The sequence below is a fragment of the Pelophylax lessonae genome (assembly GCF_965119305.1).
Source record: "Pelophylax lessonae genome assembly, chromosome: 3".
Lineage (NCBI taxonomy): Eukaryota > Metazoa > Chordata > Amphibia > Anura > Ranidae > Pelophylax > Pelophylax lessonae.
This window is the reverse complement of record NC_138770.1, coordinates 17,054,555-17,080,955: the sequence shown is the minus strand read 5'-3', so window position 1 is coordinate 17,080,955 and position 26,401 is coordinate 17,054,555. Positions and strand designations below refer to the sequence as shown.

Here is a 26,401-nt window from a genome sequence, read left to right as displayed (position 1 = left end):
TCTGCCAGGCGGAGTTGGTTCTCCCGGTCCTCTCTTGCTGTGATGAAGGCATCCACTTGGGCTAACGTTGCCTGTACTAGCTCTGTTGAGGGGTTTTCTCCATAAAACGCTAGCCTGCGTTTCACTTCTTTGTCAAATTCTGTATCCATGGCTTCCGTAGCCATACTGCATGCCCGATCTTCCTCGGTCAGCTCTGCAATCAGCGTGGCTTTGGTTTTATTGCTGGCGATCTTCCTTCTCACTTCCAGCAAATCCTTTAACGTGGCTCGTTTTAATCCAGCATAGTTTGTCTCCATTTATACTTCCATTCGTGGAACCAAATTTGTACGAACTGCGGTTCTCCCGTTGCCGTTCATGTATCCAAATCCATACGAATGCTGCTTCCTCTTGCTGCAAGGCTTGTATCCCACCGCTTGCCACCAATGTAATGGAGCTCCAATACCCAGCCTAGGTATCTCCGCTGTATAATCTTTGGAGCTGAGGAAGTGCTAAAATATCCAAGGCAAAACCCCCCCAGTAACTGGACGACACACAGTTCTGGAAGTCAAACTAGACTGAGTTTGTTTATTGAAAACACAAGGGATCTACAATCTAGGAAAACCCCTCCCTCTTCGAGCCATCCCACACACACAGCTGAACATCCCATAATAACCTTACTCACAGGAACAATAGACTGCAGGTATTTAACAATAACAAACCCCCACCCATCTCCTGAGGGACACTGCTCCCTCACTCTTTCAACAAAAAACCACACTCTCAGTGTCCATTCCTCTACAAAGCACACCCTGATATACACCTCCGATATACTCCATGGCTGATCTTCATCATGTAAGAAACACTTCATAAGGAGATCACCAAAGACATGGATGAAGTGTTGTCCCGTGTTGGCCATAGATAGCAGTAGAAAAATAAAAATGAAGTCTGTGATGGAACCGCTTGGCACCCCGACTAGGTGCTTCCTTCTGCCAAACCGTACTTCCTGCCCTCCAAAACATTCTGAGCAGACTGAGAACTAATAGCAGCCCATTTTACCCCAAACATCATACACAGTCAAGATGTGAGGTAAAAATCCAAAGGAATGACTGTGTATTGAAGCTCAGACACATACTTCATACCGTACAGGAGGACATCCCCTCCTGATCATATTACCCTAACAATGCAAACTGTAAATAATAATATAATTAACATAACTAAGGAACAGCCAACATGAACTACGCTACTCCCCCTCTAGCAACTGATAACTTACAGTGATATACTTAACATGAGCTAATTAACTGGTCACTTAAACCAGCCTAGGTGGAGGGGACAATACTAGCAGACAGACAGAGACAATAGAACAATGGGAGAGATCTACTTAACATAAACACTTTATAGCAGGAGGCCCCAGTGGTTTCAGCTGATTACATAACATCTACAGTCATTGCGGATTTGAGGCATAGAGGCCCCAAATATGGATATGGAACCTCCAGTTCCCGGAGTCTGTGTGTTTTGGGGAGACATAAACTTGAATCAGAAACAAGACCACTCCACGGATCCCCCAGGCATACACCTTCCAAAGAGAAGTGTTCCCTTAAATGCCAGGGCCCATAGTCAGTGGGTAAGAGGCTCACTCCCAGTCCTCTCCAAAAGCCTCTGTCCTGGTTAGGTCTGTCACAGAGTCATTACCTTTCATTGGCCTTGGAGTACATTTTGTGGTGTGAGCTTTCAGAAACATTTAGAGGTCTATTTAAAAATACAAAAATAGTTGAATGAGTGTGACCAACATTAGCCCAGCTGTGACAAGTTTTGGCAATATTTTATGTCATATGATCATTGGCTCCATCTATTGGCCATAATGCTTTATTGCACTATTTTTACTGATGGAGGTATTTCAGGAAAAATACCGTAATATGGACACTAGATGGAGCTGGCGATCATAGGAAATCACTGTGTTAAATAAAATACAGCCAAAATTTTTAACAGCTGAATGAATGTTTGTCACATTCGTCCAATTAACTTTCTGTAAATAAGGGGAAAAAAAAAGGGAGGTTAGTGAAAGCAGCGCAGATTACACACACTACACATTGTTAGGCACACAGTTAACACTTTGATTGCCCCTAGATATTAATCCCTTCCCAACCAGTGTCATTAGTACAGTGACAGTATAGTATTATCATTGATCAATGTATTGGTGTCACTGCTGAGGTCGGTGTCAGTTAATGCCCCTCCCAGTGAATGTCAGCTAGTGCCAAATTGTCCACCACACTATTACAGTCCCACTCTAAGTTGCTGATCACCACCATTACCAGTATAAATTCCACCATAGTTTGTAGACTATAACTTTCACTCAAACCAATTAATACATTTTTTTTTTACCAAAGTCATGTAGCAGAATACAGTTGGACCTAAACTTATGCAGACATTTGAATTTTTTTTTAATAATATTTTTTTATTGGATATATTTTATAATTGAAATAGTTTTTTTTTTTTTTTCAAAATGTTTTATTTTTTGTTTATATAATAAAAAATAAACCCAGTTGTGATCAAAGGCCACAAAAAAGCTTTATTTGTGTAAAAAAAAAAAATGATATAAATGTCATTTGTGTACAGTGTTGCATGACCGCACAATTACCAGATAAAGTAGTGCAGTGGTGAATGGCAAAAAATGCTTTGGTCATGAAGGGGGTAAAAAATTCCGGAGCTTAAGTGGTTAAACCAACCATTCATTTAAAACTAAAAATGTGCATTTGCCCATTTGATGGCGCTAAGTATAATAGAAATTGGTGTCATCACCCGGGCTTGTCGGCCTCCTGCTTCAGGGGGTGTGGCCAGATGGACACGTTTCTACACATATGGTGGACTTGTCCTAAAGTGCGTCTCTTTTGGATGAGGGTACGCTTTTATTTTTTCAGGTACGACATTCAATATTACCAAAGATGGAAGTATTACCCTACTGATGTGTAGATTGTGTGGAGAGGAAGGGTCTATCTGTAAATAAATGGCACCGTCCCCTGGGATAAATTATGAAATAGTTATGTAACCAGGTTGGTAGGCTACTGATAAGGATGGAGGGAGGGAAGGAAAAGGAATGAGACAAGGAGGGGGTAAGTCTACCAAACACTGGATGTGGGGATTTGAATGTGCCTGTCTATTAATACCAAAGATCAAAAATGGATAAAAAAGGATAATACATGTTTATTGATTATAACAAACAACAATATATATCAAATCATATAAATAATACAATATCTGTTTAAAGAACATCTTGTGGATCTACGCGTTTTTCACTCAACAGAGCTTCCTCAGGATCCAAGAGTATATTCTTATCAGATAAATCCATATAAAATCACAATATCTAAAACAGACAATAATAACAAACGATTAGGCATTTTTTGATTCCTCCTTTGTTTCTCTCTGTTCCGGTACTTAAAAAAAAATGTATTTATATATATATTTTTTCTCTGTGGTATTATGGATATTTTAGTGTCCATCTCCTTCATATCTCTCACTCGTCTTGTACACATCTTCATTAATGTCATATCATTGTTCACTTACCCCATTGCACCTTTCCTTATTTATTCACACTCTCTTTGGTTGTGTTGGCCCTCACACTCATCTATTTTATTTTTGTGTATTGATAGAGTCACATTTACACTTCACTCTGTGTGTCACTTTATATAATTCTAATACCCCTTTCTGGGGTCGTCCGTATTCATATTGCACATACCATTCACTGCTTTTTATGGTTGATCTTACTCTTTTTCGGTCTTTTGTTCTTTATCTTTCAGCTGTACTCTATACAGATTTCTAAACATCATCATACATCACTGATGCAGGGAGCAGTGTTTTTGATTTGATTCTTTACTAAAAGGGTAAGGACATGTTTCAATGACTTTTACTGTGATCCTCCTCTCCGCCTTCCAATTTTTTGGAATCTCTCCCCCCCCCCCCCCCCCCGATGGCCCAATTTAGTCTGATTACTCACACCCCCTTTTTTCTTTTCCTAATAATGTATTTATTTATATTTATTTATTTATTTTCATTTCTTTTTATATACTATGTATATTGATTTGTTATTATTGTTTGTTTTAGATATTGTGATTTTATATGGATTTATCTGATAAGAATATACTCTTGGATCCTGAGGAAGCTCTGTTGAGTGAAACGCGTAGATCCACAAGATGTACTTTAAACAGATATTGTATTATTTATATGATTTGATATATATTGTTGTTTGTTATAATCAATAAACATGTATTATCCTTTTTTATCCATTTTTGGTCTTTGGTATTAATAGACAGGCACATTCACATAAAAAAGAATAAAATCCAGGGAAACAGGAAGATCACAGAGTTTCTAGGAAATAATTTTCCTTATAATGGGGAAGTAAACACAATTAATTGGTAGTATATACCAGGAACCACAGGCAACCAAAGAAAGATTCTACAGAAAAGTTGGGGGGTAGAGGGGATAAAGATCCTCTCTAGAGGGTTGCAATAACTAGGCTCACTAATTGCTTTTTGGTGCAAAATTAATTTTATTAGGTGATATCAAGTAACATAAAATGACAAACAATTTAAAGAAGCTGCCTTTGCAGCAGATATGGTGTGAAGGTAAAATCGCAGGACCCTATGGACCAGGAAAGGTATACTGCTTAGTGAGCAGTATCCCTGCCTTACCAAGTCCACCCTGTGGAAGTAATCTTAAAGTGGTAAGATTATTTTGAAGCTTGGGTGATCGATCTCTAAGGATCCTATTCACCTCTGCTTGAGTCTAGTCTTTAGGTATGCAGATATGCCTATAAATGTGCACTATACAGTGTATATTGATTTATGCATAGTTTATACAAAATATTTTGGTCAAATACATATTCACATTATGTGCATTAAATCATAGGCATAAAGCTTCTTCCGACCTTGGAGTGATAAGGAATATTGCTGGTTTTGAATCCGGAAAGTAGTATGCGCAATAGATAAATGTTATTTTAAGTGAGGGATCAAAAAATGTCCCTTGAAAAAGGTAAGTGTGTATATATATCTCATGTGGGTTTAATTGTAGGAGCTCGTTAATAGAGAAATATATATATATATTTGTTTGTAATCCGGATTGGTGGTATCCAGAGGTATGACACTATGCAGCGGCTTGGGGTACCATGGAGTACTAGTATTGTGGAGAAGTAAATTGAGTTATATGTCTGTGGAGACTGGGGGGACTTCCTTTCTCTTTGCTGAGCAAAATATAATTGATGGCTTCTTATAGAGCTATTTAGCTTGCTCGGCTGTGCAGAGGGGCTCGTGGCACCCGGGACCAGGACACCTTAGTTGAGGGGAGTATATCCTTATAGGAATGAATGCAGGGGTCTCCGATTAAATGCTCAAGAGTATATTTAGAGGGTGGTCAGTGTTTTCATCCGCTCACCCTTACTCACCCATAGATGTCCGGTCAACCTGCCTCGGTGTCACTGAGCTACGTTACCTCGTTTCCTTCGGGGCACCTCTAGATCCGTGTCATTGTGTGATGCAGACAGCTATAGTCGTGTCTGATCTCCCGCTGTTCTGTCTCCGGATTGGGTTTCTTCGGTTACCGAGTAGTTTTTGGAGGTCCGGAAGATTAAGGTGGGAGGAGGGATTGAAGAGAGGGGTTGGAATCGTTGTCTCTTGCGTCTCCGGTACTCTCCTGGTTGCCGCTTGCATGTGCCGTATCTGTATCCTTCATTCCATACGTGGTCGGATGTTTCCTTGGTGGGGTGGGCGTGGCGCTGGCGTATGACGTTTACGCGTTTCGCGTGATGACGCACGCTTCTTCAGAACGTCGATGTACCGTTCCGCCGTTGTTTATATATCCATTGTCTTTTTCTTATTGGTCGGTTTTGTAGTAGACTTAATTGTTTAGCTGAACTAGTGCCATCTAGTGGATTTAAACAGTAATGCCCTGTTTATTTTGTTCGTTCCAGTCCGTATTGATGTTAATGCAGGTCATCAATAAAAAACAGATAAATAAATCAAGAAGGCTCACAGTGATCATATAAAAAACATTGGTAAAAACCAGCACAGTTTTTAAACCATAATGGTAACTGAATATATTAACACTGTTGCCTCCTAATGAATTTAAATGAAATTAAGAAAGATGGCTCTTGTATATGGAGACTGGGGGGAGAGGAAGGTAGAAGATATATGAAAATATTTTATCATCCATCGGAAAAGTGTAAGGTTTATATATAATTAGTAAATACTGAGATTAATTTTTATCTCTTGGTAGTCCATGATATGAATTTTTTGGATTTTTGTACTTTTATACTGGATGTGAAATAAATATGTCTTATTTTATGGATATTGTCATTGATGGTATAGATGCATTGTTTTGAGAGATTGACTAATCTGAGTTTGTTTCAGGGATCCAGGAAGACTTTCAAACTTAGTTCTTTGTTAAACCTAAAGACTAGACTCAAGCAGAGGTGAATAGGATCCTTAGAGATCGATCACCCAAGCTTCAAAATAATCTTACCACTTTAAGATTACTTCCACAGGGTGGACTTGGTAAGGCAGGGATACTGCTCACTAAGCAGTATACCTTTCCTGGTCCATAGGGTCCTGCGATTTTACCTTCACACCATATCTGCTGCAAAGGCAGCTTCTTTAAATTGTTTGTCATTTTATGTTACTTGATATCACCTAATAAAATTAATTTTGCACCAAAAAGCAATTAGTGAGCCTAGTTATTGCAACCCTCTAGAGAGGATCTTTATCCCCTCTACCCCCCAACTTTTCTGTAGGCACATTCACATCCCCACATCCAGTGTTTGGTAGACTAATGGGCCATACACACTACAAAATTTTCTGAAGACTTTTTTCTTTAGACTTACCAAAACCATATAATATGAGGTCAAACCTAAACACTTTCAATTTGTATGCAATCTAGCAGGCCCTTGCACTACATAGAAAAGGTAAATCTGAAGGAAATCTAACCACAAAACTTGGATAGTGTGTATCCAGCTTTACTCCCTCATTCTCATTCCTTTCCCTTCCCTCCCTCCATCCTTATTAGTCGCCTACCAACCTGGTTACATAACTATTTCATATTTTACCCTACTGAATAAACCAGTGGAAAATGTCCCGGAACACACATGGACCTTAATATACTTCATGTTCTTCCCCATGACTAAGCTCCGGGGGCGGAGTAAAATGTGTTGGGGGCGTGGCCTGGTGGGGGCCCAGGCTGAGGTTGTCTCTCTCTACCACCATAGGACTCCATGGATGTGTGGCACCAGGGATCTTTCCTCTCTTCCTTATTATACTTCATGTTCTTGGTGGGCAAAATTGCTATTGGGACCGCCTGGAAAAGCCCAGATATAGACATCACCTTAAAGAAGTGTAAGCTCACATGGATAATGCTAAATGTAAGAATGGTTTGTGTCTTCCGAGACAAACAACCCCTCTTCTACATAATATGGTCTCCTTGGCTCCCCTATATGCAGGTTCCAGACACAAAGTGCTGACTCCAGGGAACGGCTGGCGGTAAATCCTCGGATGGACTTACTTCCTTTTCTCTTTCTTTCTCATTCCCATTAAAATCAATGAATGCTTTCACCCTGAGGGTGCTGATGGGGCAGTGAAAAAAAATCCTACAAGCATCATCTTTGGAGCATGTTTGGAGTGCTAAAAAAAAGCACCTCAAAATGCCCTCTCTATTGAAATGAATGGGAAGCGCCTCAAAAGCACCTGAAAAGTGCTGCAAAAGCGCTGTGTATGTAAACGATCGCCTTGTAGAACAACCCATTCAATGTAAAATAGAGATAAAAGGCAAAACATTTGTGTATACTGTATGTCTGTGCTTATATATATATATACACACACACAGTATCTCACAAAAGTAAGTACACCCCTCACATTTTTGTAAATATTTTATTCTATCTTTTCATGTGACAACACTGAAGAAATGACACTTTGCTACAATGTAAAGTAGTGAGTGTACAGCTTGTATAACAGTGTAAATTTGCTGTCCCCTCAAAATAACGCAACACACGGCTATTCATTTCTAAACCGCTGGCAACAAAAGTGAGTACACCCCTCAGTGAAAATGTCAAAATTAGGCCCAAAGTGTCAATATATTGTGTGGCCACCATTATTTTCCAGCACTGCCTTAACCCTCTTGGGCATGGAGTTCACCAGAGCTTCACAGGTTGCCACTGGAGTCCTCTTCCACTCCTCAATGACAACATCACAGAGCTGGTGGATGTTAAAGACCTTGCGCTCCTCCACCTTCCGTTTGAGGATGCCCCACAGATGCTCAATAGGGTTTAGGTCTGGAGACATGCTTGGCCAGTCCATCACCTTTACCCTCAGCTTCTCTAGCAAGGCAGTGGTTGTCTTGGAGGTGTGTTTGGGGGTCGCTATCATGTTGGAATACTGCCCTGCGGACCAGTCTCTGAAGGGAGGGGATCATGCTCTGCTTCAGTATGTCACAGTACATGTTGGCATTCATGGTTGCCTCAATGAACTGTAGGTCCCCAGTGCCAGCAGCACTCATGCAGCCCCAGACCATGACACTCCCACCACCATGCTTGACTGCAGGCAGGACACACTTGTCTTTGTACTCCATACCTGGTTGCCGCCACACACACTTGACACCAAATACGTTTATCTTGGTCTCATCAGACCACAGGAGATGGTTCCAGTATTCCATGTCCTTAGTCTGCTTGTCTTCAGCAAACTGTTTGTGGGCTTTCTTGTGCATCATCTTTAGAAGAGGCTTCCTTCTGGGACGACAGCCATGCAGAACAATTTGATGCAGTGTGCAGCGTATGGTCCGAGCACTGACAGGCTGACCCCCCCCCCCCCCACCCCTCCCCCCACCCCTTCAACCTCTGCAACAATGCTGGCAGCACTCATACATCTATTTCCGAAAGACAACCTCTAGATATGACGCTGAGTAAGTGCAATCAACTTCCTTGGTCGATCATGGCGAGGCCTGTTCTGAGTGGAACCTGTCCTGTTAAACCGCTGTATGGTGTTGGTCACCGTGCTGCAGCCCAGTTTCATGGTCTTGGCAGTATTCTTATAGCCTAGACCATCTTTATGTAGAGCAACAATTCTTTTTTTCAGATCTTCAGAGAGTTCTTTGCGATTAAGGGCCATGTTGAACTTCCAGTGACCAGTATGAGAGAGTGAGAGCGATAACACCAAATTTAACACACCTGCTCCCCATTCACACCTGAGACCTTGTAACACTAATGAGTCACATGGCACCGGGGAGGGAAAATGCCTAATTGGGCCCAATTTATACATTGTAGTTTAGGGGTGTACTCACTTTTGTTGCCAGCGGTTTAGACATTAATGGCTGTGTGTTGAGTTATTTTGAGGGGACAGCAAATTTACACTGTTATACAAGCTGTACACTCACTACTTTACATTGTAGCGGGAAAGTGTCATTTTTTTTAGTGTGGTCACATGAAAAGATAGAATAAAATGTTGCATACTGTATATTTTATCTTGTACCTAGGATCATCAGGACAGATACCTATATACACAACACATTTTGATCCGATTTTTCTCTCCTGTGTCCGCCCCAGGTCAGGTTAATTTGTTGGGGGTTCGAAGGAAGGCCGTGTGCTAGTAAGTCATGTTTGTATTTATTATGATGTACATAAATACAGATTATGTTCTATGTTTATGAAACACTAATATTGAGTCTGTTAATTTTAAGAGAAAACTGTCTGTACATCTTCATAGTCCTGAAGAAGCCTTGTGTGAAACGCGTTGACCAGCAAACAGACGAAGATAGAGGAATATGATCCGAAGCAAACACAGTGACGTGCCTCCATCCCTAATGGTTAATGCAAACAGAAAACAGAGGTCGTGGGACTTTAAATGAGGCCGGTCACCAACTAAGATATATAAAAATAGAATCTGAACGTAGTCATTTATTATACATACAGTAATTGATACAAATGTTGACATCAGTAACAAATATGATGCAGACATGTATACAAAAAAAGCTGACACAAAAAAATCCATATAGTAAGGAGATTGTTATAATAGTAATAAGATATATTCAGTAATAAAGTACATGGTCGTCACTAAATGTTACATCTAAGTGAAGAGAGGAAATATCTATACCTACACGAACCTTATGATATATACCAACTTATCCTTATATATGTATGATGTACATGAGTGAAATTAGTAGGAGACATTGATCTCCTGTGTACGAGCTGAGCTCAGTTTGGGGCCAGTTTCCTCATTTTATTGAGATCTGGTTTTAGATAAATGAATAAATGTTATTTTAGGATAAATCCATGTAGTTGTTATCTGTCTCATGCTGTGCCCTTAAAGTCCACACATATGACAGTGGTTCCTTGTGAACATCTGTAGTTTCCATTTCTCTGAACAGATAGGATGTTGGGACTCTCAAGATAGCTCTGGTTTTTCTTCTCCTATCCAAGTTCTCCAAATAAAACATAAAAACACATCCCCTAGACTGGTAATTGGAGACAACGAGCAGAAGAGTGTGTGCACCTGGCTGTGTGAAAATACCCTGTATCTGGCTGTGGAGTAATCAGTGGGAGGCCCGGGCAAACCAATATCCAAGCGGCTCCTGCGGGGTACCGCTACGCAGAAAGCAAACCTTGCTTCAACAAACAGTTCTCTCCTCAGGACAGAAAAGAAGACAAAGGTAGGCGACTGCACCAAACTTTGATAAGATTCTGCAATGCACATCGATCACCCAGAGAGCAGAGTCCTCTCCATAGGTTTTCCTTTTGGTTACTCCCTAGCAGCCTGCATGGCATCTGCTCCCTTCTGCTGACCTCAAGCCAAACATACTCACGTGTCCCGGATTGTCACAGGGCAATCGATGCATTCGCAGGGCGACCCGGATCCCAGAGGCAGGAACACAACTGCTATATCTGGGTTGGGCACGCTTAGGAGACATTTGCAGAATGGAAACATTTGTTTCATTTCGGATAGATTCGTTATGTTACTAATTTCATTTCATTCTGGATTTTGGAATTCTTTTAGTTTGGTTTCGGAATTTGTTTACTTTTGTTTCGTTTTTGTTAACTTTCTCTTCCTTTTTGGTAAAATTTGTTTAGTTTATTAATCTAATAAATTCAAACTTTTCAGAACGATCAGAATTCCGATCGGTCGAGAAACGATCGACTGATTAGAATTCTGTGTGAAGAATAGCTGGTTGTTAAGCCGGGGGCTGGGAAAACGGCCGCCCACATCCTTAACAACCGGTGACTCATCAGCTGTCAGCGGGCTTCCCCACTGACAGATGAATAGAAAGAAAAGAATGCCTGCATTGCCCGGCAATAAAAAAATGTTTAAAAATAATGACGTAGGGTCCCCTCCCCCCAGTCTATACCGGGCCTATGCCAAAATGTAAAAAAATAAATGGCGTGGGGGCCCCCGAAATCCATACCAGACCTTTACCTGAGGATGCAGTTCTGAAGGTCAGGAAAGCGGGGGGGGGGGGGGGGGGAGAGCAAGACCCCCCCCTCCTAACCCATACCAGACCACATACCCTTAACATGGGGGGGTGGGTTATTTGGGGCACCTCTCCCCCACCACCCCAAAGCACCTTGTCCCCATATGGATGGGGACAAGGGCCTCTTCTCCACAATCATGGCCTGTGCTTGTGGTGGTCTGCAGGCAGGGGGCTTGTCTTAATCTGAAAGCCCCTTTTACCAAGACCCCCCCCAGATCCCGCCACCCCCCCATGTGAATGAGTATGAGTATCGGGCCTATAGTACCTGTACCTATTCACCAAAAAATAAAAACACACACACACTTTTTGAAATATCCTCCATTATAAAATAAAAACCAGCACCCCCCGCTGTAGATCCGTCATCATTCACAACACCTGCTGCACCCGGGAAAATAAATAAATAAAGACGCTCTCGCCGTCATGGAGACCCTCTGCCTACTGCAGGCTCCCTGTTTCACATCTTTTATATAGGTAAGGGGCAGGGCCACCTGTATACATCACCTGGTGGCACCGCCCTTTCTGATGTCAGGGACCCAGAATGCAATGATCCATGATATCAGAAGCGGGCAGTGCAACCAAGTGATGTAGACAGGTGACCCCGCCCCTTACCTATGTAAAAAATGTCAAATGGAGGAGGAGCCTGCAGTAGTTATTTTATAATAAAGGATTTTTCAAACATTGTGTGTTTTTATTACTTTTTGACAATTTTTGAATAGGTACAAGTACTATGGTCCCGATACTCATTCGCATGGGGGGGCGGCATCTGGGGGCCCCCTTAGTAAAAGGGGCTTTCAGATTACGACAAGCCCCCTGCCTGCACACCCCCACAAACACAGGCCACGGTTGTGGTGAAAAGGCCCTTGTCCCAATCAACATGGGGACAGGGTGCTTGCTTTGGGGTGGGGGCAGAGCTTTCCCAGAGCACCCACCCCCCCATGTTGAGCACATGTGGCCTGGTATGGTTAAGGATGGAGGGGCCCTCATTCGTCCCTCCCACTTTCCTGACCTGCCAGGCTGCATGCTGCGATAAAGAGTCTGGTATGGATTTTAGGGGAGAACCCACACTGGTTTTTATTTTTAATTTTGGCCCCGAAGGGCCTAGTATGGACTGGGGGGGGGGGGGGACCACGCAGTAAGGATGAGGGCGGCCAGCTAGCTGGGGACTCAATGACCACTCGGGACATCCTGGAAGACTTCTGGATACTAAAGGAAGCTCCTGACATCCTGCACAGCTACCCAGCACCAGACCCGCCCACCAATACTTCCAATAGGTAGGAAAACTTCATACAAAAATGGTCCTATAAGTGAGGAGGACAAAAAAGGAACGCAGCCTTTGGCTTATCCTGAACATTTATGGGGGTGGGGTCTTATGGGGGGAGGAACGAGGGAGGGGCTACCCAAACGTATGCTGCCATGGACATTTGTCAGGAAAGCACATTATGGCCACTAGATGGAACTGACCATTATAGGAAATCCCAATTCACCATGACTGGTGGAATGCGGGTCACATTTTATCAACACATTTATAACAACCAGATCTGTAAGTGTTTGTGAAATCTTCCCGCAGAAAATGTACTCAGCCAATGAAAGGTAAGGACTCAATTTTTATTTTTCTCCTGCTATCAATGGCCAACACTTCATCCATGTCTTTGGTGATCTCTGATCTCCTTATGAAGTGTTTCTTACATGATGAAGATCAGCCATGGAGTATATCTGAGGTGTATGTCAGGGTGTGCTTCTTCCCCACATGTTCACCAACATTCATATAGAAGACATTTCCCGCACTCAAGACACTAATACACCTCCAGGGTCGTGTGGGACCCCTGATGTACAGGAAGACAGAACTTCAATGAGGAACAATTCCTTCACTCAGGACAGGAAAGTGGCTTCTCCCATGTGTGAGATCTCTGATGTCTGGAAAGAGAGGACTTCTGTGAAAAACATTTCCCACACGCAGGACAGCAATACGGCTTTTCCCCCGTGTGAGATCTCTGATGTATGTAAAGATAGGACTTTAGTGAAAAACATTTCCCGCACTCAGGACAGGAATACGGCTTCTCACCAGTGTGTGATCTCTGATGTGTGGAAAGATTGGACTTATCTGAAAAACATTTCCCACACTCAGGACAGAAATACAGCTTCTCACCAGTGTGTGATCTCTGATGTTTGGAAAGAGTGTACTTCTCTGAAAAACATTTCCCACACTCAGAACAGGAATATGGCTTCTCACCAGTGTGAAATCTCTGATGTGTGGAAAGATGGGACTTTACTGAAAAACATTTCCCGCACTCAGGACAGGAATACGGCTTCTCACCCGTGTGAAATCTCTGATGTGTGGAAAGATGGGACTTGCAGGAAAAACATTTCCCGCACTCAAGACAGGAATAAGACTTCTCGCCAGTGTGCAATCTCTGATGCACGGAAAGACTGGACTTCACTGAAAAACACTTCCCACACTCAGGACAGGAATACGGCTTCTCACCAGTGTGCAATCTCTGATGTTTGGAAAGACTGGACTTCACTGAAAAACATTTCCCACACTCAGGACAGGAATATGGCTTCTCCCCCGTGTGAGATCTCTGATGCACGGAAAGATTGGACTTCAGTGAAAAACATTTCCTGCACTCAGGACAGGAATACGGCTTTTCACCGTTGTGAGACCTTTCATGCACATTAAGATTGGATTTAAAACAGAAACACATCCCGCACTCAGTACAGGAGAACCTCTTATCTGTTGGAAGGACAGCACCTTCCCTAACAGTCTGAGGTTCCTCAGGATAAGAGGAATATGATGGTCCGGCACTGTCCCTCACAGTCTGAGGTTCCTCAGGATAAGAGGAATACGATGGTCCATCTACACTGTGTGGTGCCGGATGGACATTTGAGGAAGCCGGGTTTTCTCCTGGACTATACTGTGTGATGTCCTCATCTTCTACTTTACAGTCTGGAGACAAAGTGAGACAATCCTCTGAGGTTTTCCTCATCTCCCGTCCATCTACTAAAATAGAAATACAAACATTATTACTAGACATCAGCAGATTGGTTCCCCTAAAGCAGGACTCCACCCACATCAGGCAGCTTTGTCTCTGAGGATCTTACAATTCCACCCTCAAGGTAACTATTAAATGGGTCCTCTGATCTCCTACCAGTTCATTTCTTTATTCATGGACCTTAGTCAGAGAGTGAGGAAACAACGAGAACTGTCTTTTGTAGGAGTGACAGGGATGAGGGGATTATAGGATGAGTGTCCCCTCCACCTCTATCACTCATTGCCATCTTCCCAACACAAAAAGTCCTGCACTTCCTTATTTAGTCCATGATTTAGTCATGAATAACAGCGGGATTGAGCCCCACCAGAGGTCAGAGAGTGAGGATGGGGGAGAACAACGAAGACCACCATCATTGGGTTACTGAATCCTCCCTCATTATCACTTTATGTTTAAGGTTCCAAAGTTGGAGGATGTTATCACATTATTATCAACATGTAAAAGTCTGTCCTCCAATCAAATCATCAGATATAAAATGTCCAGCTGGTAGAAAATGGGTGTAACAAAAGAGAATCCATATTATGTGTATATAGCAGTGGGTAGAGGAGAGATAACAGAAGTCAGGAGTATGTAATGTACAACATAGAGTATATAGTGCAGGGGTCAGGAGTATATAATGTACAACATAGAGTATATAATGCAGGGGTCAGGACTATGTAATGTACAACATAGAGTATATAGTGCAGGGGTCAGGACTATGTAATGTACAACATAGAGTATATAGTGCAGGAGTCAGGAGTCAAAATACTTGTGTTCAGTAATCAGTTGCAGAGGTCCCACACCGCTGCCTACCATCTCCTGAGACTGCACTCATTGACTTGGGTGTGAGATTATACTGTATAGACATATCCCTCCACCCAGCACAGCCAGCAAATAACAGAGCAAGTAACCCCGGGAGATTTGTCCTGTCAGAGATCTTGGTAGACCCGGGCATGGAGCAGAAGACTACCCCAGGTGCTTAGGGCAAGCAACGTCTATGGTAATTATCAACATTTTGCTGCTAGCTGAACCCCAGAATCTCCATAAATTCAGTCTAGATAGATAAATTGCATCTGCAGCACAGAGAAGGAAGATTATCCAAGAGAAATACAGGAATACAGAACAGGGAACACAGCTCAGGATAGTGACCAGGGTATTACAGGCTCATATCAACCAGGTCCCGCCCTACTCTGGACCAATCAGTGAGCAGTATGGGTGGAGGAATGTATTTAGTGTTAATGACCCACCTGTGCTGATCTCTGTAGGAGTGTCCTCCTCTATAAATGTCCCCGTTATTCCATCCTCCTCCATAGACTGCTGATCATCCCTCACATACCTCTCTTCTTCTTCTGCTTTAACCTCAAATTCTATATTGATTGGATCTCTGCTCTAAACCAAGAAAATGAGAGAGAATATCATCTGGAAGATATAAGCTTTAATATTGCGATATATATAACTAAAAAAAAAAAACACATCCTCTGCAGAAGTCCATGTTTTAGATGCTCCAATCCACCAACCTTGTAACAGTGAGGGATGGTGTGACCTTCCTGTGTGGAATCCCAGGAATACAGAGGACGGGGACATCTCTCTGGTGGGTTTCTGTAGCTGGATGACTCCACCATGGTGTCCTGATACAGATCTTTGTGTTCTTTTAGAAACTCTGACTCCTCCATCACCCCATCCTCATCATCCTCCTCTTTTATCTCTTCTTTAACCTCAACTTTAGAATCTCTCAGATTTCCACTCTGAATATATAATAAAAATGACATCAATGGTAACAATGCAGATAATGTACAGATCCTAATGATACTATCAGTAATTGTTCCTCATCTACCTGATGATGGTGAGGGATGGTGTGACCTTCCTGTGTGGAATGCCGGGAATACAGAGGACGGGGACATCTCTCTGGTGGGTTCCCATTACTGGATCCATCTGCAGGAAACACACACACTGACTGAATACATTGTTTCTATGTGTTTATCAGATGATGGGGGATCTAGGTGGAGCCTCCGTACTGCTCTCTCCTTTACAATAAAGTCTCCTCTTACCCGGTGATGTGAGGGGCGGCTGATTCTCCATCATGACGTCCTTCCCAGCACCGCTCACCTATCCTGTAAGCAACTCTATGATCTCTCTGGTGACTTCTCAAATCTTCTTTGTATTTCTCTATTCTATCAGGGAGGGAGGTGGAGGCAATGTGATGGTCATATGATCTCCAGACTTCACAGGAGGAAAACTCTAGATTTGAACACAAATAGTAAAATCAAATGACATTCCCAGAATCCTCACCTCACTGGTCAGGTCTCTTTTTAGGAGGAGCTGTGTGGTCAGTGTCATGTCATAGCAGTGGGGGAACAACCAGGGTTGCAGCAGTCGCACTTGCGAAGGGGTCCTGGAGTTCCACTACTGTAGGGGGGCCCGCTGCTGCTCGGAGATGGTACACTGGTCATTAACGTGCACTCTCACAGGCACACAGTCCCCGCCCTGCCCATCCTCTCCATCCGCAGTCACGGGTACTCACAGGCACACGGGCCCGCCCATCTTCTCTGTCCGCCCATTGAGATCAGTAGAGTAGGGAAATACAATGTCAGGAGACTGAAAGAGAAAGAGACCTAGCAAGGAGGAGGGACCGAGTGATCTGCAAGGGAGTGACACTGATCCCATCCCTCAATATCAGCACTGCCACTGATTCCCCCCTCCCACACACACACACCACTGCTGCCTCTGATCCCCCCCCCCATACCAGCACCTTTGCTACCACTGAATCCATCCCCCCACCACTGCTATTACTCTTCCCATTCCATCCCCCCAACCACCACCCTTGCCACTGATCTTATGCCCCCCTCACCACTGCCACTCATCCTATCCCCCCCACCACCACTGCTCCCATCTCTCCCTCACCGCTGCCACCCCCCCACCACCACTGCCACTGATCCCCCTTCCCCCCACACCAGCACCTTTGCTGCCGCTGAATCCATCCCCCCACCACTTCTACCACTCATCCCATTCCATCTTCCCCAACCACCACCCTTGCCACTGCCACTCATCTCATCCCCCCACCACCACTGCTCCCATCTCCCCCTCACCGCTGCCACTCATCCCACCCCCCCACCACCACCACTGCTGCCACTCATCCCATCCCATTCCCCATCCAAACACCACCACTTATCTCATTCCATTCCATCCCCCCACCACCCCTGCCACTCATTCCATTCCCCAGCCACCGTTGCCACTCATCCCATTCCCTCCACCATTGCTGCCTCTCATCCCATCCCACCACCACTGCCACTTCTTATCCCATTCCTTCCACCCCCCCCCACTACCCCGGCTGCCACTGATCCCATCCGCACCCAACCACCACGGCTGCCACTGGTCCCATCCCCACCCAACCACCACTGCTGCCACTGATCCCATCCCCCACCACCACTGCTGCCACTCATCCCAGGGGCATAACTAAAGGGGTCGCAATTGCAATGGCCCATGTGTTTCCCCTGTACACCTGGATAAGGGGGGGGGGGGGGTCAGGCATATAGAGGAACAAATCTCCTCCATTTTTCTCCTGCAGCTGCTAAAAGCCAAGTTCTCCTCCTCTTCCTCCCATGGGCATTCAGCGGCTGAAGGAGGAAAATGGAGGGGATTTGTTCCTCTATGTCTCACCCCCGATGCCCTCCTATCCAGGTCCTGCTACCCTCCAGCCCCGGAATAAGTGGGAAGGGCCCTGGCCGGGGCTCAGGGGGGCCCTTCATGGTTTCTTGCACTGGGGCCCTGAAGGTTCTAATTACGCCTCTGTGTCATAGGATTCTCTGACTCTGATTGGAGGGACATTGGGAGGAGGAGCTGTGTGGTCAGTGTGGTGTCATAGGATATTCTGACTGTGATTGGAAGGACATTGAGAGGAGGAGCTGTGTGGTCAGTGTGGTGTCATAGGATTCTCTGACTGGAGGGACATTGGGAGGAGGAGATGTGGGGGGCGCTGTGTGAGGTTTCTGCACACAAAGAATCATTTCTCCCGGGTGCGTCCCACCTCTTCTAAAATTAAAAATTTACTTTATCTGTGGGCTTTGTCAGGACACATCATATTCCTGTGATCTCCGTGTACTCCGGAGACTTTACTGATCACATTTTAGGATGAATATCTGAGACTGGGATCATTATGAAAAATAAATAAATTCTGGATATTTACTGCAGATTACATTTTTTCCCTCTTTCTTCTTATTTGAATCCTAAAAAACAAAAGACATACATATTCCAATCCTCCCTAAATAGAACCCCCCCCGACCTAAAAAAAGTAGTATAATCCGTTTGTCAGGAGTGTGTTGTTGCCAGGGCTGGGTTTCTGCTATTAATAGCAGCTCTCTACTCAGTGCACAGAGGCTGCTCAGCTGTCGGGTAATTACCAGCCATTTATTGTTTCCACAGGGACCCACCTGGTTACCATTACCTGTCTCATTAGTCCAGCCTACAGCAAGCCCCTTTTTGCTGTTTAAACTGCCTTGCTCATTTCCTCTGTGCCTTTGCCTGGTCAACGTCTCCAGGGTGTCTCTGCTATGTTCCTGTTATGACTTGGCCTGGCTGACGTCTTCTGATTTCTAATCCTGATTTTTGGCTTCTGACAATGCTGATTTCTGATCCCTGGCTTATCTGATTACCCGTTCTGGTTTCCAAACCCTGGCCTCTGTTTTTGACTACGTTCCTGTACTGTGTTAGTTTTGCTGTTACATTAAAGGTGTGATTTTAACTGCATTTTCTGTCTCTGCCTGGTTTATGGTTCCTAACAGTTGTGCTCTTGCTCCTCATTCCAGCATCCTGGCTTTGGCTGTGATGCATTCTTTCTGTCTTTCTGTCCACCTGCAAGGTGAATGATGTGGCAAGTCTCTGGGTGGAAGCCAAGCCTGCAGTCTCATGCTTGTGATATTGAGTTTTTAACACATGCTCCAAGCTCTCTGTTTGTCTGCCCTGCTGTTTGGATTCCCTTGTTGAAGGCCTTGGCTCGGATATCGACTACTCTCTGAACTCTGTCTGCCTTTTGACTACGGATTTGACCCTGACTATTCTGAACCTTGCCTGCCTTGTAACTGAAATGTCGTTGAACCACTCTTCCTATCTACCAACCGCAAGTACCTGGTTGCTGTGCTCAGTTCATTCCTGCCCTGGTGTGGTGGCCAGGCACCATAGTATTGTGTAGAAGTCCTGGGGGGCAACTGAGTACTGGTAGGTCTGCTTGCCTTATGGGAAAGGAGGCTGCTATAGGCAAATAACAAAGAAACCAGCTATAGTGTCTGACCACCTGCATTAGGGGTAAGCGTGACATTGTTAGTATAGGTATAGTAATTCTACAATAGACTGATGAGGTGAGAAGGTCATTGGTGGAAAAGGTGACATCTCCAAAATTAGAGGAAATGTTTTAGCCCTGTAAGTGGGGGAATGCTCTGACCCTAAAGGGGTTCATCTACATTTCCACACTATATATGGATGGGGAGCACACATAGTTACATAGTTACATAGTTAGTGAGGCTGAAAAAAGACACAAGTCCATCCAGTTCAACCTATGTGTGTGTGTTTGCTTTTAACACGTCTTTCTATAAGTGGGTTCTTTATTTAAGTGGGCGCACTTCGGCTCTGCACTTCAGTGATTGCACAAAGCAAGAATATAAAGCAAACTACTTTGAAAAACACCAGACTGCAGGTGACCTTGTTTCCCCATTCAGCTCTCCTTCCTCTCTGTAACATGCGCTTTCTACCAATCCTTCTGATAGCTGTGTCCACACTCCTTAATCTCTCTGTTCCTCACCCCTCTTCTCCACCCCACAGCCTGTATATATCACCCTCACTTCTGTCCTCTCCCTATTACTGCACTCACCCAACTCCTGCTAATTCTAAACCCACATGCTAAGAAAACCTCCAGAACCCTGAGGCATGTCCCTTCATATAAATTGCAATCCCATATTACCTCCCTCGCCCTTCTGCTTCTCCCAACCTCTGGAGATTAAACCCCAAACCCTGGGCCTCCATTGATAACTGTACCCAAATCCACACATTTTAGTTTCTAACCCTCTTCCCAAAACCAGTGTCCCCTTCTCTTGCGCCCTTTGAAATGCCTGCTCTGTCTGTAACAAACTAGCTTCTGTCCACGACCTCTTTATCACTAACTACTTGTTGTTACTAAAACCTGGCTTCATGAATCCAACACTGCTGCTCCTGCTTCCCTATCCCATGATGGCCTTCTCTGGACTCACTTCCCCAGACCCTATGGATGGAAGGGAGGTGGAGTGGGATTTTTTCTAGCTCCACATAGAATCTTTCAGATACTTCCCAACCTGCCTCTCCATCACTTTCCTCATTTGAGGCACATTGTATTTATTTTCTTCAGTTTCTTTTAGAAGTGCTGTGATCTATATGCCACCTGGACTCGTATCAACCTTTCTTGATGACTGGCTAAACTACTTTCTCTCTTCTGAAATTCCCAAAATCATTCTCTGTGACCTCAACATTACTGTAAAAACTAACACTCCTGCTACTTCTAAACTTCTCAGTCTTACCTCCTCTTTTGACCTGAAGCAATAGATTCATGCTTCCACTCTGATGGCAACACCCTTGACTATGTATTCTCCTACCTATGCACTCTGTGCAACCTCTTCAACAATCCTTTTTCTCTCTTTGATCGTGAACAATATTAGTTTCATAATCTCCCAGACCTTCCCCTCCTCTCCCTCCAACCACCTAACAGTTACCCGTAGAAACCTTTGCCACTTAACCCACCTGAACCCTTCTCTTCTCTGCTACTGACCGCCTCTGACAAAATCTCACCCATGCCCTGCCCCAATCTAACCACTTCTGTCTACAATAGATCTCTGTCCTCCAACCTGGGTGAACTTGCCCCCCTCAGTACAAACAGAATCAGGCCACGACCCCTACAACCTTTGTAAACAGATGACACCAGAAGTCTCAAAAAATATCTCTTGAGCACCTCAGGTGTAAGATTAAGTCTTCTAAAGACTTCAACCAATATAAATCTGCCCTCCAAAAATACAATTCCTGTCTCCTCACTGCCAAGTAGACTTATTTTATCACTGTCAGTATCAACTTATCATCCTGTCCACATCAAACCCTTCTCTACCTTCAACGCTACTTCATCCTCGACTGCCTTCATCCACTAACTGATCCACTGCCCAGGAGATCGACAATCACTACAAAAATAAGATTGATACAATTTGTGATGAGATCTCCGCTGTACAGCTATCATTTCATATTCACAGGCACAATCAACTCTTCCCTTTTTCAACTCTGCTACTATAGACGAGGTTGCTTTGCTATACTTATTTCAACACCCACCTAACCACCTTCTTCCTGGACCCTGGACCCTTGCAAATATTGAAGTCAACCTCTAACTCTATCCTACACTCTGTAACCCACATCTTCAATATCTCCCACTCTTCTGGCCTCACTCCCATACTTAAAAAGACCTTCATTAGAACCCACCAATTTGAACAATCTTCAACCCATCTCAATTTCCTGAATGTCTAGTCTACAACCAACTGAGTGCCCATTTCACTGACAATATTCTTCTTGATCCCTTTTAATCAGGATTTCATCCTCAACACTCCACAGAAACTTCTCTCCTTAAAACCCCAAATTATCTGCTAATGGCCAAACCCAATGGACACTATTCTGTACTCCTACTTCTGGACCTCTCTGCTGCCTTTAACACAGTAGGCCACCCCCTCTCCTCCTTAAAAAACTCCAATCCTTTGGTCCCTGTGACTGTACTCTTGCTAGTTCTCATCCTACCTATCCCACCACACCTTCAGCGTCACAACTTTACTTCCTCCTCTCCATTTCTCCGTTGGGGTCCCCCCAGGGTTCTTTTCTTGGACCACTCCTGTTCCTGATCTAAACCTCTTGCTTGGGTGAGCTTATAGCCTCCATGGCTTCCAATACCATTTCTATGCTGATGACACCCAAATCTATGTCTCTACCCCTCAGCTTATTCCATCAGTCTCCTCACATATAATTAATTTACTGACAGACATATAAACATTGATGTAACATCACTTCCTCAAACTCAATCTATCCAAAACCGAGCTCATAATATTTCCTCCCCCACGTGTCCCTTCCCCTGACTTCTCTGTCAAAATTAATGTCTCAATTATCCACTCGTCCCCGCATTTCAGAGTGCTAGGTGTAATCCTGGACTCTTAACTATTCTTTCAGCCCCACATCCAATCACTGTCCAAAGCTTGCCTCCTCAACATCTCCGTAACACTCCCCTTCCTAATCAATGACACCATGAAGCTCCTAGTTCCCTCACTGGTCATCTCTTGCAACTTCCTCATTGGATTACCTTTACTTTGGCTATCTCCCCTTCAGCCCATCATGAAAGCTGCTGCCAGGGTTATCCACCTTACCAACCACTCAGCATCTGCTACCCCTCTCTGCCAATCCCTCCACTGACTTCCATTCAGTGTCCACCACCCCTCTCTGCCAATCCTTCCACTGACATCCACTCAGTGTCCACCACCCCTCTCTGCCAATCCCTCCATTGGCTTCCATTCAGTGTCCACCACCCCTCTCTGCCAATCCCTCCACCAGGTCCATTCAGTGTCCTCCACCCCTCTCTCGTGCCAATCCCTCCACCGTGTCCGTTCAGTGTCCCCCACCCCTCTATGCCAATCCCTCCACTGGCCTCCATTCAGTGTCCTATAAAGCCATTTACAACTCGGCTCTCAGTAACATCACTAACCTAGTCTCACAATACCTACCAAATCGTTCTCTCGGTTCCTCCCAAGACCTCCTGCTCTCTTCCCATGCTTGTCTTTAGGAATTCCCCTGAGCCTCTCCCATCTTCTGGAACTCCCTATCCCAAGTTGTCTGTCTACCTCCTACTCAGTCCACTTTTAGACCATCTTTGAAAATCCTTCTCTTCAGAGAAGCCTTTCCTGCCCCACCTAACTGGACTTTTATTTTCTCAATCAGCTCACCCCACAGTAATTGCATTTTGTATCCTCTGACCCTCCCTCTTAGATTGTAAGCTCTAATTAGCATTGTAACTGTACTGTCTGCCCTCACATTGTGCAAACTGTTGGCACAATATAAATCCTGTATAATAGTAATAATAATATATGTGTATCATCATCTGCTGGAAATAAAATACATCACAGTGACTATGGAGGAAGAGGACGAACATGACGGTGGGTTACTGGGTGTAAATAGAAAGAAAGAAGTTACTACCTCCTCTGCTGTCTCTTCCAGCAATGTCTCTTCACTACTTCGTACCTCATGGAACTTCCTGTCTTTAGCTGACATCACTTCCTGTCTTTAGCTAACATCACTTCCTGTCTTCCATAGAGACTTCCTGTCTGGATAGAAGTAAGATCCCCACCTTGTGGAGCTCAGAGGATCTGCAGCCCTGAGAAACGTCTCGTAGTGTAAGGTGACCAGATTTTTAAAATGAAATCCGGGGACATATTTATTTATTTTTTTTCTGGCAAATGGTAAACTATTTTCTAAGCATATTTTCTTCTAATGATCTATGCAGTGTATGTGGGATGTGTTTATGGAATGATTGTATGATATATACCTTATTTCTCACATTTCCTCCATGAGATAGAAAAAAAAAGATAAAGCTACTGTTTGGAATTTTTTGGGATATGACTACAAATGTTAAGAGGATAAGATAGAGGAAAAACTTGGAGGGGGGGATGGGGCGGCTAAATGCAAATCCAATCCGGGCAGGAGTGATGGTGTCACCCTCTCAGCAAAAGGTAAGAAATACTGCAGAGCTGCTATGTGCAAATAGTGGTGAAACTCCCGATATATAATCATGATACAATGTAAAATATGCACATCAATTGAACATTGTATTATGATTATATATCGGGGGGTCTCACCACTATTTGCACATTGCAGCTCTGCAATATTTCTTCCCTTTTGCAGAGAGGGTGACACCATCACTCCTATATTCTAATATACAGGATTAGCATCTCTGTTATTATTATTGTATGTGGGGCGGTTTTCACCATTATTTGCACATTGAAGCTTTGATATTTCTCTAAATATTTTTGCAGAGGGGGTGACACCATCACTATTTTACAATACATTGGTGGATTTGCACTGGATATTCATGTATAGGTGTTACCATTGCACTTATAAGTCTATTTGTAGAATATTATAGATGAAGTGTAGGGCAGTGCTGCATTTTTGGCTTTTTATTGTTGCACGTTAGATGAGGGAATCAGCTAACAAGATTCTCTTATTGCTTTTGAGATTTTTTTAGTTGCATTGTAAATGTTTTACTTGATTTGTTATGTCCCCTGTGGTCTGGTAACCAGTGGCCCTGCATATTGGTGGTCAGTGTGCCTCCTGTATGCTTGTGCTACATGCAGGGTGCAGGAAGATGCTACGTGCAGGGTTCAAGAGGATGCTCCGTGCAGGGTTCAGAAGGATGCTCCATGCATGGTTCAGGATTCTGGAGGAGACTATGTGCAGGCTTCAGGAGGAAGCTATGTGCAGGGTGCAGGGTTCAGGAGGAGGCTACATGCAGGTTGCAGGGTTCAGGAGGAAGCTACTTGCAGGGTTCAGGAGGAGGCTACTTGCAGGATGCAGGGTTCAGGAGGAAGCTACTTGCAGGGTTCAGGAGGAGGCTACGTATAGGGTGCAGGGTTCAGGGTTCAGGGGGAGGCTACGTGCAGGGTTCACGAGGATGCTCCATGAAGGGATCAGGAGGAGTCTACGTGCAGGGTTCAGGAGGAGGCTACCTGCATGGTTAAGGAGGAGGCTACGTGCAGGATTCAGGAGGAGGTTATGTGCAGGGTTTGGGAGGATGCTCCCTGCAGGGTTAAGGAGGAGGCTACGTGCAGGGTGCAGGGTTCAGGAAATGGTTATGTGCAGGGTTCAGGAGGATGCTCCATGCTGGGTTCAGGAGGATGCTACATGCAGGGTTCAGGAGGAGGCTACGTGCAGGGTTCAGGAGGAGGCTACGTGCAGGTTTCAGGAGGAGGCTGCCTGCAGGGTTCAGGACAAGGCTACGTGCAGGGTTCAGGATGAGGCTATGTGCAGGGTTCAGGAGGAGGCTAGGTGCAGGGTTCAGGAGGAAGCTACGTGCAGGGTGCAGGGTTCAGGAGGCAGCTACATGCAGGGTTCAGGAGGCGGCTACGTGCAGAGGGAAGGACTATTACCTATTTTTTTTCTTCTGTATGTAATGACGGTATACATGTAATTTTCTTGTGTGTGTGTGTGTGTGTGTGTTTTGTCAGTATATGTGTGAATATTTTTTCCTGTGTGTGGGTGGGTCTGTGTAAGGTGACTCACATGCAGCCTGTATAAAACATATACACCTCACATCACTCACACACCAGAGAGACACTACAGGAGATGGTGAGAGACTGTAGACATATTACAGGAGATGGTCAGAGACTGCAGACATGATACAGGAGATGGTTAGAGACTGCAGACATGGTACAGGAGATGGTGAGAGACTGCAGACATGGTACAGGAGATGGTCAGAGACTGCAGACATGGTACAGGAGATGGTCAGAGACTGCAGACATATTACAGGAGATGGGCAGAGACTGCAGACATGGTGCAGGAGATGGCCAGAGACTGCAGACATGGTGCAGGGGATGGCCAGACACTGCAGACATATTACAGGAGATGGCTAGACACTGCAGACATGGTACAGGAGATGGCCAGAGACTGCAGACATGGTACAGGAGATGGCCAGAGACTGCAGACATGATTTAGGAGATGGTCAGAGACTGCAGACATGGTACAGGAGATAGCCAGAGACTGCAGACATGGTACAGGAGATGGTCAGAGACTGTAGACATGGTGCAGAAGATGGTCAGAGACTGCAGACATGGTGCAGAAGATGGCCAGAGACTGCAGACATGGTACAGGAGATGGCCAGAGAC

At 44.3% G+C, this 26,401-nt stretch overlaps 2 protein-coding genes across 2 annotated transcripts in view; both read right to left on the bottom strand.

Annotated features, from left to right (window-relative positions):
• Positions 1 to 26,401, bottom strand: part of LOC309550236 (uncharacterized protein) — a gene marked incomplete at both ends in the record, with an annotated part of 809,557 nt that overhangs the window by 657,681 nt on the left and 125,475 nt on the right. Inside the window, 1 exon segment of the mRNA XM_082250647.1 lies at positions 13,336 to 14,045. Coding sequence (XP_082106773.1) covers positions 13,336 to 14,045 — 710 coding nt within the window.
• Positions 1 to 26,401, bottom strand: part of LOC309548769 (uncharacterized protein) — a gene marked incomplete at its 3' end in the record, with an annotated part of 166,469 nt that overhangs the window by 80,252 nt on the left and 59,816 nt on the right. The window lies entirely within an intron of this gene.